At 39.2% G+C, this 12,749-nt stretch overlaps 1 protein-coding gene across 4 annotated transcripts in view; it reads right to left on the bottom strand.

Moving 5' to 3' along the window:
• Rtn4 (reticulon 4) overlaps positions 1–12,749 on the bottom strand; it is a 57,431-nt gene that overhangs the window by 3,440 nt on the left and 41,242 nt on the right. For all 4 annotated transcript variants that reach the window (XM_042691140.1, XM_042691136.1, XM_042691137.1 and 1 more), the window contains 2 exons: positions 9,736–9,943; positions 5,864–6,002 (listed from right to left, as the gene is read on the bottom strand). In XM_042691140.1, coding sequence (XP_042547074.1) covers positions 5,864–6,002; positions 9,736–9,943 — 347 coding nt within the window. The remainder of the gene's footprint in view (positions 1–5,863; positions 6,003–9,735; positions 9,944–12,749) is intronic.

Here is a 12,749-nt window from a genome sequence, read left to right as displayed (position 1 = left end):
CAAAGCCCAACAAAATCAGCACCAGGACATAAGTACATGGCCAAAGGGAGAGGGGTAGATAAACGGAGGGGGAAAGGGGAGGGAGGAATGCAGTCAAGAATTCATTGTATAAGCACAAAGTCAGTCTGAATTTCCATTAATCGTGGTTAGCAATTACTCTGCTTCCCAATTCAAAGCCTTTCAGTAACAATCACTCAAATCTATTTAGTAGGTAACAAGCCTACTAACAATGCCACTATTAATATGGTGTTACTTCTACATAAATGACCAACTATCAGTAAGCAACATTATCACCCCTTCAACCAAAATGAGCAAATATTCAAATTAGAAAAATGCCAGGCAATCTGTCAGTTGACATCTGTCCCTTGAAATTAGTAATTTTAAAAGTGCTACCCTGTCCTTATAGTCACTGTTATGGATGGAAAGGTTTAGAAAATCTCTGATGAGTATCCCCCTGTCACGTAGTTTTATAGACTCCTGTTACAGAAACTAAATATAAGTTAGGCACTTGACCAAGTTTACACCATAACTAGAGAGCTATTTTCATCCATCACAGTTCATAAGAGCCAACCTTCCACACTTTAGAAGAAACTGCTTCAGCAACAGATATTCACATTCTGATAGAATTCAAACAATAGCACATATAAGCTAAAACTAAGTCCTAATTTGGTTGTCATAGTCACTGACAAGGCTGCACTTCAAATCCATAGAGAGAGCAATGCAAGAGTCCATACCAGCTAGCCAAAGAGTTCAAAAGCTACTCGACTCTTCAAGGATACTCTTCTTAAAAGCCAGGTTATACAGTGGCAAAAGGGAATAGAAAGGCCAGGTGCTGGTGGCTCATGCCTATAATCCTAGCTACTCTGGAGGCTGAGATCTGAGGACTAAGGTTCAAAGCCAGCCCAGGCAGGGAATTCCATGAGACTCTTATCTCCAATTAACCACCAGAAAACCAGAAGTGGCACTATGGCTCAAATGGTAGAGCGCTAGCCTTGAGCTGAAGAGCTGAGGGACAGTGTCCAGGCCAAGTTCAAGCCCACAACCAACCAATTAAAAAAAAAAAAGAAAAGGAAGAAACTTCTGAGGTTCCTGGGGCCAAGAAAGTGACATAGATGCATCAAGAAAGCTGGATGAGTGCCAAGGCAATCTGACACAGCGTTCTCTCTCCCAACGCAGCACCCACAACCCAGCTCCCTGTACTGTAGCCATGTGAGTATTCTAGGCCAATGTTGCCAATTTTCCCATTTTTAGAAAGAAATTAGAAACTTGCATTTTGATGTGCTGTCACTGGAGTTTTAAATATCATAGCTACATTTGGAAAAAATTTAACACTTTGTGGGCCCAAAGCAAAAATCTGAGGGTAAGGGTTTCCAAAGAGCACATCAACACAAGACAAGGGGGACGAGAGAAGGAATACTTTGCCCTCTGGCAGGTGTACTCTTACTGGAACTATTACAGAGTAACAAGAGCAAGGAACTTAAAAAAAACTACTGTGGCAGTTGCTGTGCTTCGTAAAACACATTGGTCATCTAAATCTTATAACAAGCCCCCCTCAAATTAAATACTGTCATTATCTCTACAGAAGAGAACCCCAAGACTGATTTAGCAAGCTGTTAAATCAAAGGCCATAGTGATCTCGGGTTTATCTGACCCGGGGACCTGCTCTGCTCCACTTTGCCTACAGAGGAACCATCATTGGTGGGAGTCTGTCACAAATGTGCAGGTACACACTAGGAGGCACCATTTTAAACGACAAATATTTCTCAACAATATAGCCAAGTATATATCAACTGTGGGAAACCAACACTCATTTCGCCTTTGGATAATAATGACCCGAGGAAAGAGGCCCAAGTCTAATGAAGAACTAAGAAACACCGAGAGGCTACGGCCATTCTTGTCAGCCTGATGTGTATGGAGCAGGGGATTGAAGTTTTCTGGTGCCACATACCTGACCTCTGCAGAAATATGATGCTTCTTAATACTAAAAATTACTTGCCTTTTTTTAAAAAAACATTCTGACTCAATATTACTTTAGCAGACTCTACATATCCTTTCTCATTTTCCTATAAGCCAAAGAAACCTGACAGGAAACTGTCAGAATGTATATATTAACAGCTGCTCAGAGCCTGAGGGCTAGATCTTAATGTTCTTTTGAGCCAGCTATTTTAGAACTCAGGTCTTTCTTTCCCACTCATTTTTAGATTTAAGACTGTATCATGGAACACTATACTTATCTATCAGGCAACTATGCTAAATATTTTCTTACAAATAGCTTTTCACTGAGAGTTAGAGAACTATCATATAAGATCTACACAAAGCCACCATTAGGGAAACACATACCTGTGCTGAAACACCTGGTCTTAGTCTCTAGTAAGAAATTACAAGAACATTTCTGGGTATTTAGCTTTCAAAAGGTAGGTTCTTCTTTTTCTTTCTTATACCCACGTAGCTATGACAATATGCATGCAATATCATGCCCAGCTTAAAAGGCAGGAACTATCTAAAGTTTGGAGCCTCCCTGGATTAGCCCCAAAGCTCCTAGGAGGGTCTACGCTGTAACTTTTCTTTTAAAATAGGGAGTTAAGGATATAACTCAGAGTTTTTATTTTAATGCCACAAGTTTGGGGGTTTTTTGGGGGTGGGGGGTGGGGGGCAACACTGGAACTCAAGTCAGGCACTCTTCTGCTCAGCCATGCTTCTCAGCCTTTTTGCGTACTTTTTTTTTTTTTTTTTTAGATAGGATCTCACTTCCCACCTGGATAAGCACGAAGACCACAGCTGCTTCTGTGCTTTGTTTCCTGCCATAGCTAGGATGACAGGTATATGCCCCCATGCCCAGCTCCTTTCCATCGAGATGGAATCTCAACAGATTTTTCTGCCCAGGCTGGTCTGGGACTTTGATCTTCTTGATCTCAGCCTTGTGAGTAGCTAGCTGCATGTCATAGGTACACAGCTCATGCCACTACTTTCTAAAAATGGCTATTCTCCAAGTAATAATAATCCCAGAGAAACTAACTCAGAATTTCATACGATGGAATTTCCACTCTTTACCTTCCTAGCCGTCAGTAAAAGTTATAGAAGTTCATTAGGTAATTCCAACATACAGCCAGGTCCAAGAACCACCATTTAAAACAAGATCTCTCATGCAGGGCACTGGTAGCTCATGCCTTCGCTACTCAGGAGGCTAAAAATCTGAGAACTGTGGTTAGAAGTCAGCCCTAGCAGACAAATCTGAGGGATTCATCCCCATTTAGCCAGTTAAAAGCTGGAAGTGGAGCTTTGATATAAATGGTAGAGCACCAGCCTTGAGAAGAAAAAGCTAAGGGACAGTACTTAGTCTCTTAGTTCAAGCCCCAGTACTGTCACACACATACACAAAAATCTGGTAAAAAAAAATGTACAATCCAGTCATACTTAAACAAAATCATAAACTCAGATTAACATGTCCCTGCCTAAAAATCAAGGCACAGAAACTCTTAACAATCATTTTTTTTTCCTACACAGGGTCTCACTATGTTGCCTACGTTGGCCTTGAACTTGTGATCCTCCTTCAGATTCTGAGTGCTGAGATGCAACATCACTTCTGTTCTGGCATAAAATAATAATTTTTATAAAGAGTCAAAATGGATCGGTGTTTTCCATGTCCCTTTTTTAAGAGATATTTAAGCCAAGAATATTGTGTTCAGAATACTACTCAGTGGAAAACAAAGAGATAGAACCTATCCTACTAATATGCAATGCCATTAGGAAAAGGTTTAAGTAAATTCTCCCACAGCAGAATCACAAAGTTCATCAAGGAAGCCCTTCATCTGCACCCTAAGTTACCTACGATTTCATTGCTACACCTTTGCATGGAGACAAAAAGACAGACACTCTATCTTAATCTGTTGCTTCAACACACTTTGAGACCTACCACCAGATTCACTTTATATGCTAACTTGAGGAAGCAACTCTTATTTACTTGGAACCCTAAATGAATTACCATCTGGAGAAATCACCAAATGAGCTTGGAGCTCTAGGCTTCCCAAAACCACAACCAAAGGAAAAAAAGTTTCCTTCTCTTGTTTGGGAAGTTTCAATCATCCTTTAAAAATAGCCAACTATTTGTCTTCCTCAAAAAGACAAGTCTTCCCCTATCCCAATATTAATAAACCAAGAATGCTTAAAATTAAGTTGGGTGTGACTAGCTGCTCCAGAAGTGATCAGAAGGACTGCACTTTGAGGCCAGACCAGGTAAAAAGTCTGCTTGGCTTGCAGGTGTGCTAGAGCAGAAAGGGAAGTATATACAGGAGGATTGGAGGATTAGATGGTACCTCTGGCTCATGCTTGTAATCCTAACTACTCAGGAGACTGAGATCTGAGGATTGGTAGTTCAAATCCAGACCAGGTAGGAAAGTTTGTGAGACTCTGATTTCCAATTAGCCACCAAAAAAATGAAAGAAGAGTTGTGGCTCAAGTGGCAGAGCACTAGCCTTGAGCAAAAATGCTCAGGGACAAGACCAGGCCCTGAGTTCAAGCCACAATACTGACACCAAAAACAAGAAAAAGAAAAGCATGAGGATTGTGAACCAGGCCAACCTGGGTAAAAAATTGCAAGAGTATATTAAAAAAATAACGAGAGCAAGAAGAGCTAGGGTCATATGCAAGCGGTACAATGCCTGTCTGCTTGCCAAGCACAATATGTGACAAAAAGAATCTACCTTTTATTTATGCTTGACAGTAATAGTAACTTATATGCTACTAAAGCATATAGCTGAAAATGATGTATCACCTGCTAGTTTATAAAGGCTAAAATACTTTATAAATGCATTTTACATATTGGAATCAATTCTGATCACTCAGAAATCATTTTTCCTGTTGGTACAATACTCATGGCATGCATCATCAATTGCAAACTAGAGTATTTCTCTTAGTTTAGAATCAATGTATGTTAAGTAAAGTCATAGGTAATAGCACACAAAGCATAAATTACAAGTTCTATGTGAAGATCAAGCAGCATGGTTCCAGTGCTTGGGCTCAAATTACAGGAGGGCTAGCACTTATGTACAGTCAATCAGAACTTTGGTAGTTTACTTGCAAGGTAAGATTTTATATGGCAGGACACAAAAACTAAAGAAAACTTTCTATATATACCCAACAAAGATTAATTGAGATATTTCCAAAAAAATTGTTTTCCAGAATACATAATACAAGGAAAAAATCCAAGACATGAAATCTATTATATATGTGTGTGACTCACACAAGAACTAAGAAACAGGCTGGGAAGGTGGCTCAGTGGTAGAGCGCTTGCCTTGCATGCATGAGGCCCTGGGTTCAATTCCTCAGCACTACATAAGCAGTAAGAAAAAAAGCCGGAAGTGGCGCTGGGGCTCAAGTGGTAGAGCGCTAGCCTTGAGCTGAAGAGCTGAGGGACAGTGCCCAGGCCCAGAGTTCAGGCCCCACGACCGGACCCCCCTCCCCCGCCCCAAAAAAAAGAACTAAGAAACTGAGTAAGATTCTAAAACAAAGTCAGGCAGAACACATTGCATGCAGTATTAGATGCATTAGACAATGTTTATTCTTACAGCCAAAATTCCCTTTAATTTCATAATTCTGAAAGTATGAATATATGAATTAATATAAACAGCACTTTTCTTCAAAATATACTATTAGCACTGACTTTCTTTTTTTTTTTTTGGGTCCAGTCATGGGGCCTGAACTCTGGGCCTGGGCACTGATATTAGCACTGACTTTCGAAACATAAGCTTAGTGATGTGATTTCATTACATCCTTGTCATTTACGTGAATACAGAAAAACAGAATTTTATACTCGTCTTTTGACATCAAATTCTGTGTATGTCCAGAAAACAGAAACACAATTTACCTTCAGAGAATCAACTAGATCGTCAACTAAGAAAAGGCGCCTGAGTTCTTTTATTGTGCAGTTCACATGGCCAAGAGCAGAATTACTGTATTTCTGAATCAATTCCTCAGATATAGCGACTTCGGATTCCAAATATGCCCTGGAAAACAAATACATATTTCTCACTGATGATTTGTCCCCAAATGTCAATCAGCAATTATTTATATATAAATGAAGAGATTTATAAAAATAGACTAATTTTAATAAAAAACCTAGTGTCTCTATGTAAAGCAAAATATAAAAATTCACCAAGACTAATTCCATTGGTATGCAGTCAGCCAAAAAGCATATGCTGCCTGGTGCTGGGGGTTCTTGCCTGTAATTACGAGGCTCACGGTTTGAAACTAGACCAGACGGAAAAGTCCATGAGACTCTTCTCTCCAATTAACCACTAAAAAGCTGGAAGTGGAGGTGTGACGCAAGTGGTAGAGCGCCAGCCTTGAGTAGAGAAATCAAGTGAGAGCATGAGGCGTTGAGTATACACAGAAAGGAAGGAGGGAAGGAAGGAAGGAGGGTTGAAGGAAAGATTGAAAAGAAAAAAGGGGGAAAAAAAAAGCTCATATGTTTTAAAGCCAGATCCACCTGAGCTTGGCCTCGTACTCAACTGTGTAACTTTACAGTTATTTAATCATGCCTCTAAGAATCTCAGTTTCCTCTCATTTACAAATGGAGATTACCATTGGGATTCACTGAATAAATAGTATTTAACATAACTAGTCCAAAGAACCATTTGATAAATGGTCCTTATGATGACCGTTTTTTCCCCCTTTGTTGTTTAATCAAACTTCCTTACCAAAGACTCTAATTACTTCCAAAGCCTACACTCTTCTCAGCCTAATGTTTTTTTTTGTTTGTTTGTTTTGTTTTGTTTGGGGGGTCCGGTCATGAGGCCTGAACTTTGGGCCTGGGCACTGTCCCTCAGCTCTTCAGCTCAAGGCCAGTGCTCTACCACTTGAGCCACGGCGCCACTTCCGGCTTTTTTCTTTTTGCTTATGTGGTACTGAGGAATCGAACCCAGGGCCTTATGCATGTAAGGCAAGCGCTCTACCACTGAGCCACCTTCCTAGCCCTCAGTCTAATGTTTTTATAGGAAATTGCCCTCAAATGTTAATCATAAGACTAAAAAATGGGTGCTAAAAACACAGTGGCAATTCTGGTAAAAGAGAACATTTAGTGTCTACTTAGATGCCCTAATTTATACTGAGGTGGCTGGAACTATTAAATGGAAGAAGGTAATAGTAAGAAGGAAATGCTACAGGCATGCAAAGAACTATTTTCATTAGTTACGGTTTCAAAGAAGCCACTTTATCTTAGAAAGTAGAAGCAAGTCAGATCTGTTGGAAGTTCTTCCATACTTACTCCCTCCTTATCATTTTCCCACATTTATGAAAACCATCAGTTGCTTGCACTGGAAATAACAGTCCTCTAATACAAGTCCATAATCCATAGTTTTTCTAAGTAGTATGCCCCAAATATGTCTCCTTGTTTTTATTCACAGTGCCACTACTCTAATTGGTGTTCATTATTTACAAACTGGAATATTTTATCAATAGCCAAACCAGTCCCTGATCAATAGCCAAACCAGTCCCTGATCAATAGCCAAACCAGTCTTCAGCCTTAAGCCACATTAGCCTTATTTGAGCTATCCCACATAGTGCTTTAAACTCAAGGAAAAGTTAGACTTGCTACTTAGCTAAATAACCTTGTACATTAGAGAAACAGACCTTAAAAACTTCAAGTTCAGGGGCTGGGAAGGTGGCTCAGTGGTAGAGCGCTTGCCTTGCATGCCTGAGGCCTTGGGTTCGATTCCTCAGCACCACATAAGCAAAAAGAAAAAAGCCGGAAGTGGCGCTGTGGCTCAAGTGGTAGAGTGCTAGCCTTGAGCTGAAGAGCTGAGGGACAGCGCCCAGGCCCAGAGTTGAGGCCCCAGGACCGGACCAAAAAACAACAAAAACAAAAACAAAAAAAACTTCAAGTTCAAACATTCTGTGATTCTATGGTTCCATTTTTCAACCAGAAAGTACCCCTCAGCCTTTCTAATCTTTCTTCCCCCACTCCTTATGTTGCAGCCAAAAATGGGTCATTTACCAAATATTTTTTTAATTGCATTGCCTCCTGGAGCTGTTTTCCCAATCCACAATGTTCTCTTCTCATTACTAATGTTAGCCTATCTATTAGCTTCCTCTCAGATTATGGATAAAATTTTATTTATTAAAAACTGGCATCAGGGGCTGGGAAGGTGGCTCGGTGGTAGAGTGCTTGCCTCGCATGCATGAGGCCCTGGGTTCGATTCCTCAGCACCACATAAGCAGAAAAAGCCAGATGTGGAGCTGTGGCTCTAATGGTAGAGCACTAGCCTTGAGCTGAAGAGCTGAAGGACAAGAGTTCAGGCCCCACGACTAACCAAGAAAAACAAAAACAAAAAACGGTCATCAGGAGCCATTCAATAAATGTTGGATCTTAAATGTTGGATCTTTCTCCTAAAACTCGTAGCACCATTACTCTGTCAATTAGAATAAGCTAGAATAAAACACTTCAGTAAGACACTTCCTTCCAAGTCTGAATATCAATTTATGTCTACCCATAAATAGATAATATTAAAGAACAGACCCCTCCCTTGCCAAAGTAATTTTTAAATGTTTAAAGAAATATTATATTTATATACCAAACTATCAGAGAACATTTCAAAGCCACAGTTACAATAGGAAAGAACCTCTCAGGGTCATTTGAGGTCAGTGTTAGAGAAGCCTTCCTAACAGTTAAAAGTTTCGAATCAAGCCCTAAACCAAACAAAAAAATATGATGCACTGGAGCAGCTACAGAGTTGAGAATGACTGCATACAAGGAGGGACAAAAACATTTGAATGTCATCCTATTGTTAACAGAGAGATCCTATGCATAAATATGATAAGGTAACACACGGATTTGGCATTGGCTAGTTTACAGATCCCTGATCTAGACTGAAGGAATGGTGGGAAATAACAAAATTTAGTGATCTTTACATAAGATGAAAACAAATATAACATTAAAACTAGGAGGCTAAAACCTAAGGTGACAGTGTTTTTACTGATAGACGTCTGAATAAAATCATTTAAAGACATGAAAAATTAAGAGAATTTGAATGAGGATTAACAAGGTTCTTTTTGGTATGAAGGTTCTTTTGGTATGAAATGTTCTGGAATTAGATGTATGGCTGCAGGACTCAATATATTTTTTAAAAAACACTTGAGTTTTATATACAGTGTATAAACTATCTCAAAGTGGAAAGAAATGTGAAGTATAACATGAGAATAGGAGATTCAAGCTAGTGTTCCCACAGCAACTACAAATTTAATGCTAGGGTATTCTTATAAAAAAAAAATAGGACAACAAATTAGTAACTGAGGGGTGAAGTAATGAGAGAAATAAAGCCCTCTAAAACTAATAATAAAATAAGATTTACAAAGTAGTATCCCTGGGAAAGGAGCAGAAAGAGAAAGGGTCCTAAGCCATGAATCGTAGAGATACAACTAGAAAGAAAGTTATATATATATCAACTAGTATTGAACATTAACAATGCAGAAAAGGTAAGCAATATGGAAATACTATACCCACCAATCACAACCATGTTAAAAGATAAATCATCTGCTAAAGTAGAATAAGATGACTTGAGAATAGGCTTTATACTCAGGATATATAAACTCAGTTTTTACCAACATAAGCCTTTCATATAGGAAATCTCAAAAGCAGTACTTATGGCACAACCTTTTAGAAATAAACACATGACTGAAATTCTGTAGTATTATTTGTTTACACTACTACCAACGTATGTCTTGTTTTTCCAGACATCTCACCTGAACGGGTGGCCTTCATCTGACTTCTGGATAGCTTGGATCACACCCTTGTATGTTCTAAAGCTGATAGTCACGGAGAGCAGGGCCAAGGCAATGTAGGCTGTGACACTCACAATGCTGAATACTGTCAATGAAAGCAGCAGGAATAAGCTGGCACCAAACACCACTCCAGTCTTCTTAATATCTCTCCAGTAGAGGAGGTCAACAACTAAATTAAAAAAAAATCTGAATTAGAACATTATTTTAACCTAGTTGGACTCGGAACATTTACAGTGGCTGTATGTATTACAGAAGTAAAAAGACCACTGAATAAAATCAAACTCAAACCTAAAACATGAAAGACTTTTAAGATACATTTTAAATCTACTGTAAAATGTTGAGATTGACATTTTATTTAAAATTGTACATCTGAGATTTACAGTTTTGCTTTTAGAAGCTAAGAAATTTTAAATGCTATGTAGTCCATCATGAACACAAGTTGTCTACATAGCAAAAGATAGGAAAAACAGCATTTACATAGCTGAAAATCTACTATATCCCACAAGAAAAAAAAATGTCATAAAAACTTAGGAGTCAAAGAAAAATGGAAAAAGTACATCTGTAGACTGTTTATACAATAGTTATTAATAGTAAGGAGTCAAATCCTGACCTAGCAAGTCAGCTCTTGGCCCATGGTCCCAGAACCACGGTAATATCAAATAACCATAGGCCAACGGTCTTAAGATCAGGTTATATTCAACCCAAGGAGAACTGTGCAGTGTGCCAAAGGGGCTCTTTGTCAGACTAGACAGAATTCATCTCTGCCAGGCTCAGGAGGCTGATATCTGAGGACCACAATTCAAAGCCAGCCTGGGCAGGAAAGTCCATGAGACTACTCGTACCTCCAATAAAATACTCAAAAAAAAAAAAAAAAAAGCTGGAAAGCAGTAATGTGGCTCAAGTGGTAGAGTGTTAGCTTTGAGCAAAAGAAGCTCAGGGGCAATGCTCAGACTGAGTTCAAGCCCCAGGACCAGTACTTCTCCCCCCACTCCCCCCCAAAAAAATCATCTCTTTCTAGATTGTGTCTAATTGTGAGGAGGAAAAAAAAACTTATAGTAGAATTTTAAATACTCTTTTATAAAAGGATAAAGGAGATAACATAAAAGAAGTCCCATCCCCCTTTTGAAGTACCAGGGTTTGAACCTGGGTCTTATATTTGCTTAGTTTGCTTGGTTGGCAGCTGCCAACCAAGTGTGACTCAAGTCACACTTTGAAACCTGCTTTTTGCTGGCCATTTTGGACATAAGTCTCAGAGACTTTTCAGCTGGGCTGGGTCCAAACCACAATCCTCCAGATCAGACTCCTGAACAGCTAGGATGACAGGCATGAGCTGGTTGTCCAACAAGAAGTCCATATTTTTAAGGCTACAGTGGTTTTGATCCTTAGGTGGTCTAAGTATATGTGACTTCCCTTTATTGACATGGTTATCTTTTTATAGGGAAAACTATGTATGCAAACTGTAAAATGCAAGGTTCTATTATATCCCTTCATTTCTCTTAGTATATACTGTAAGTACGTTGGCAGTGGTATGTGTGCCTCCTATGAACAAGGCCATGGATTAGTTAATCTCCAATACCCTTCATCACAAAAAGAGACATTTTAAGTACATAGCACTTTATCTAAAAGGACTCTAATACATGTTTATTCCATTCTCTTAAATATGATCTCATTTGATAGTTTAACAGCCCCTATGATGAGAGCTTTCATTCTGAAAGTGTCCATACAGATTTCAAGCCTCTCCCAACTTATTACAACCCTGCCTAAAACTTCTGATTTTTTTATGTATACACTAGTTCTACCATTGTACAAAAATTAGACATTGGTGTTGAATTACTTAAGACTCTAACAACAGCTTTATAAATCAATAGGTATGTAATTTCAGGCAGATGACTACATTCTTCTATATTTTACCTCTAAAATGTGTGTAAAAATAGGAAGGCTCTCACTGGAATGCTGACTCATTAAGTGAAATAATGAATTAAAATTTCTCATGTTGGTCATCACTAATACCTGTAAGCCTAGCTACTCAGGAGGCTGAGCTCTGAGGATTCCAATTGGAAGCCAGCCCAGGGCAGGAAAGTCTGTGGGACTCTCGTGTCCAAATCTAATACCCAGAAGCTGGAAGCCTTGAGTGAAAAGGCTAAGGACAGGCCCTAGTAACAGCGCGCACACACACACACACACACACACACACACACACACACACACACACACACACACACACACACACACACACACACACACACACACACACACACACACACACACACACACACACACACACCCCAAACCAAGAACAAAATAAAAGTTTTTTATTAATAAGGTGATAAAAAGGTAGCAAATAATAAATTCCTAAGTCCTTCAATAAGCAGGAGGAACTCTAGAAATCATACACGCAAGTCCACACATGTTGCATGAAAATATGTAAACTGCCTTAAAATAGATACCATGATAGACATGTTGACATAAGCTGGAGGAATGCTGCGGTGCAGCTGCTCATGGGACCATTAGGAAAGAAACGTGAGAGATGAGACAACTCGGTGGGAATAGTTACACAGAAGACAGGAGGAACATATTCTAGAATAGGAAATTCTGACCAGCTGCTACCAAAAGCATCACGAACGGCATAAAAACATTTCAATCTTGTTTTGAAAAGGAGGTTGTCTTTGACGCGGCAAGGATGAAGAAATACTAATTTCTAAATAGTAATTCTTAACTAGGCTGTTACCTTAATTGATACTTGTCAATCGTATTTCTAGTCCATAGATTCCTTCAAGTTCTTTGGTTAAAATAATTAGAATACTAAATTCATCCAGAAATGGAGGGACAAAGGGTGAACCAATGCAGCAGTGGTGCTCACTAGACACTATGTTGAAAATGAACTACACAACTTGTGGGTAGGGACAGGAGGGGAAAAACGGGGAGCTAGCAAAGAGGTGACACTGTCCAAAAAGAAATGTACTCATTACCTGATT

The sequence above is a fragment of the Dipodomys spectabilis genome, unplaced genomic scaffold, assembly GCF_019054845.1.
Source record: "Dipodomys spectabilis isolate Male_0828 unplaced genomic scaffold, ASM1905484v1 ptg000141l, whole genome shotgun sequence".
Lineage (NCBI taxonomy): Eukaryota > Metazoa > Chordata > Mammalia > Rodentia > Heteromyidae > Dipodomys > Dipodomys spectabilis.
The sequence above is the reverse complement of the archived record's forward strand: the minus strand, read 5'-3'. Positions and strand labels throughout refer to the sequence as shown.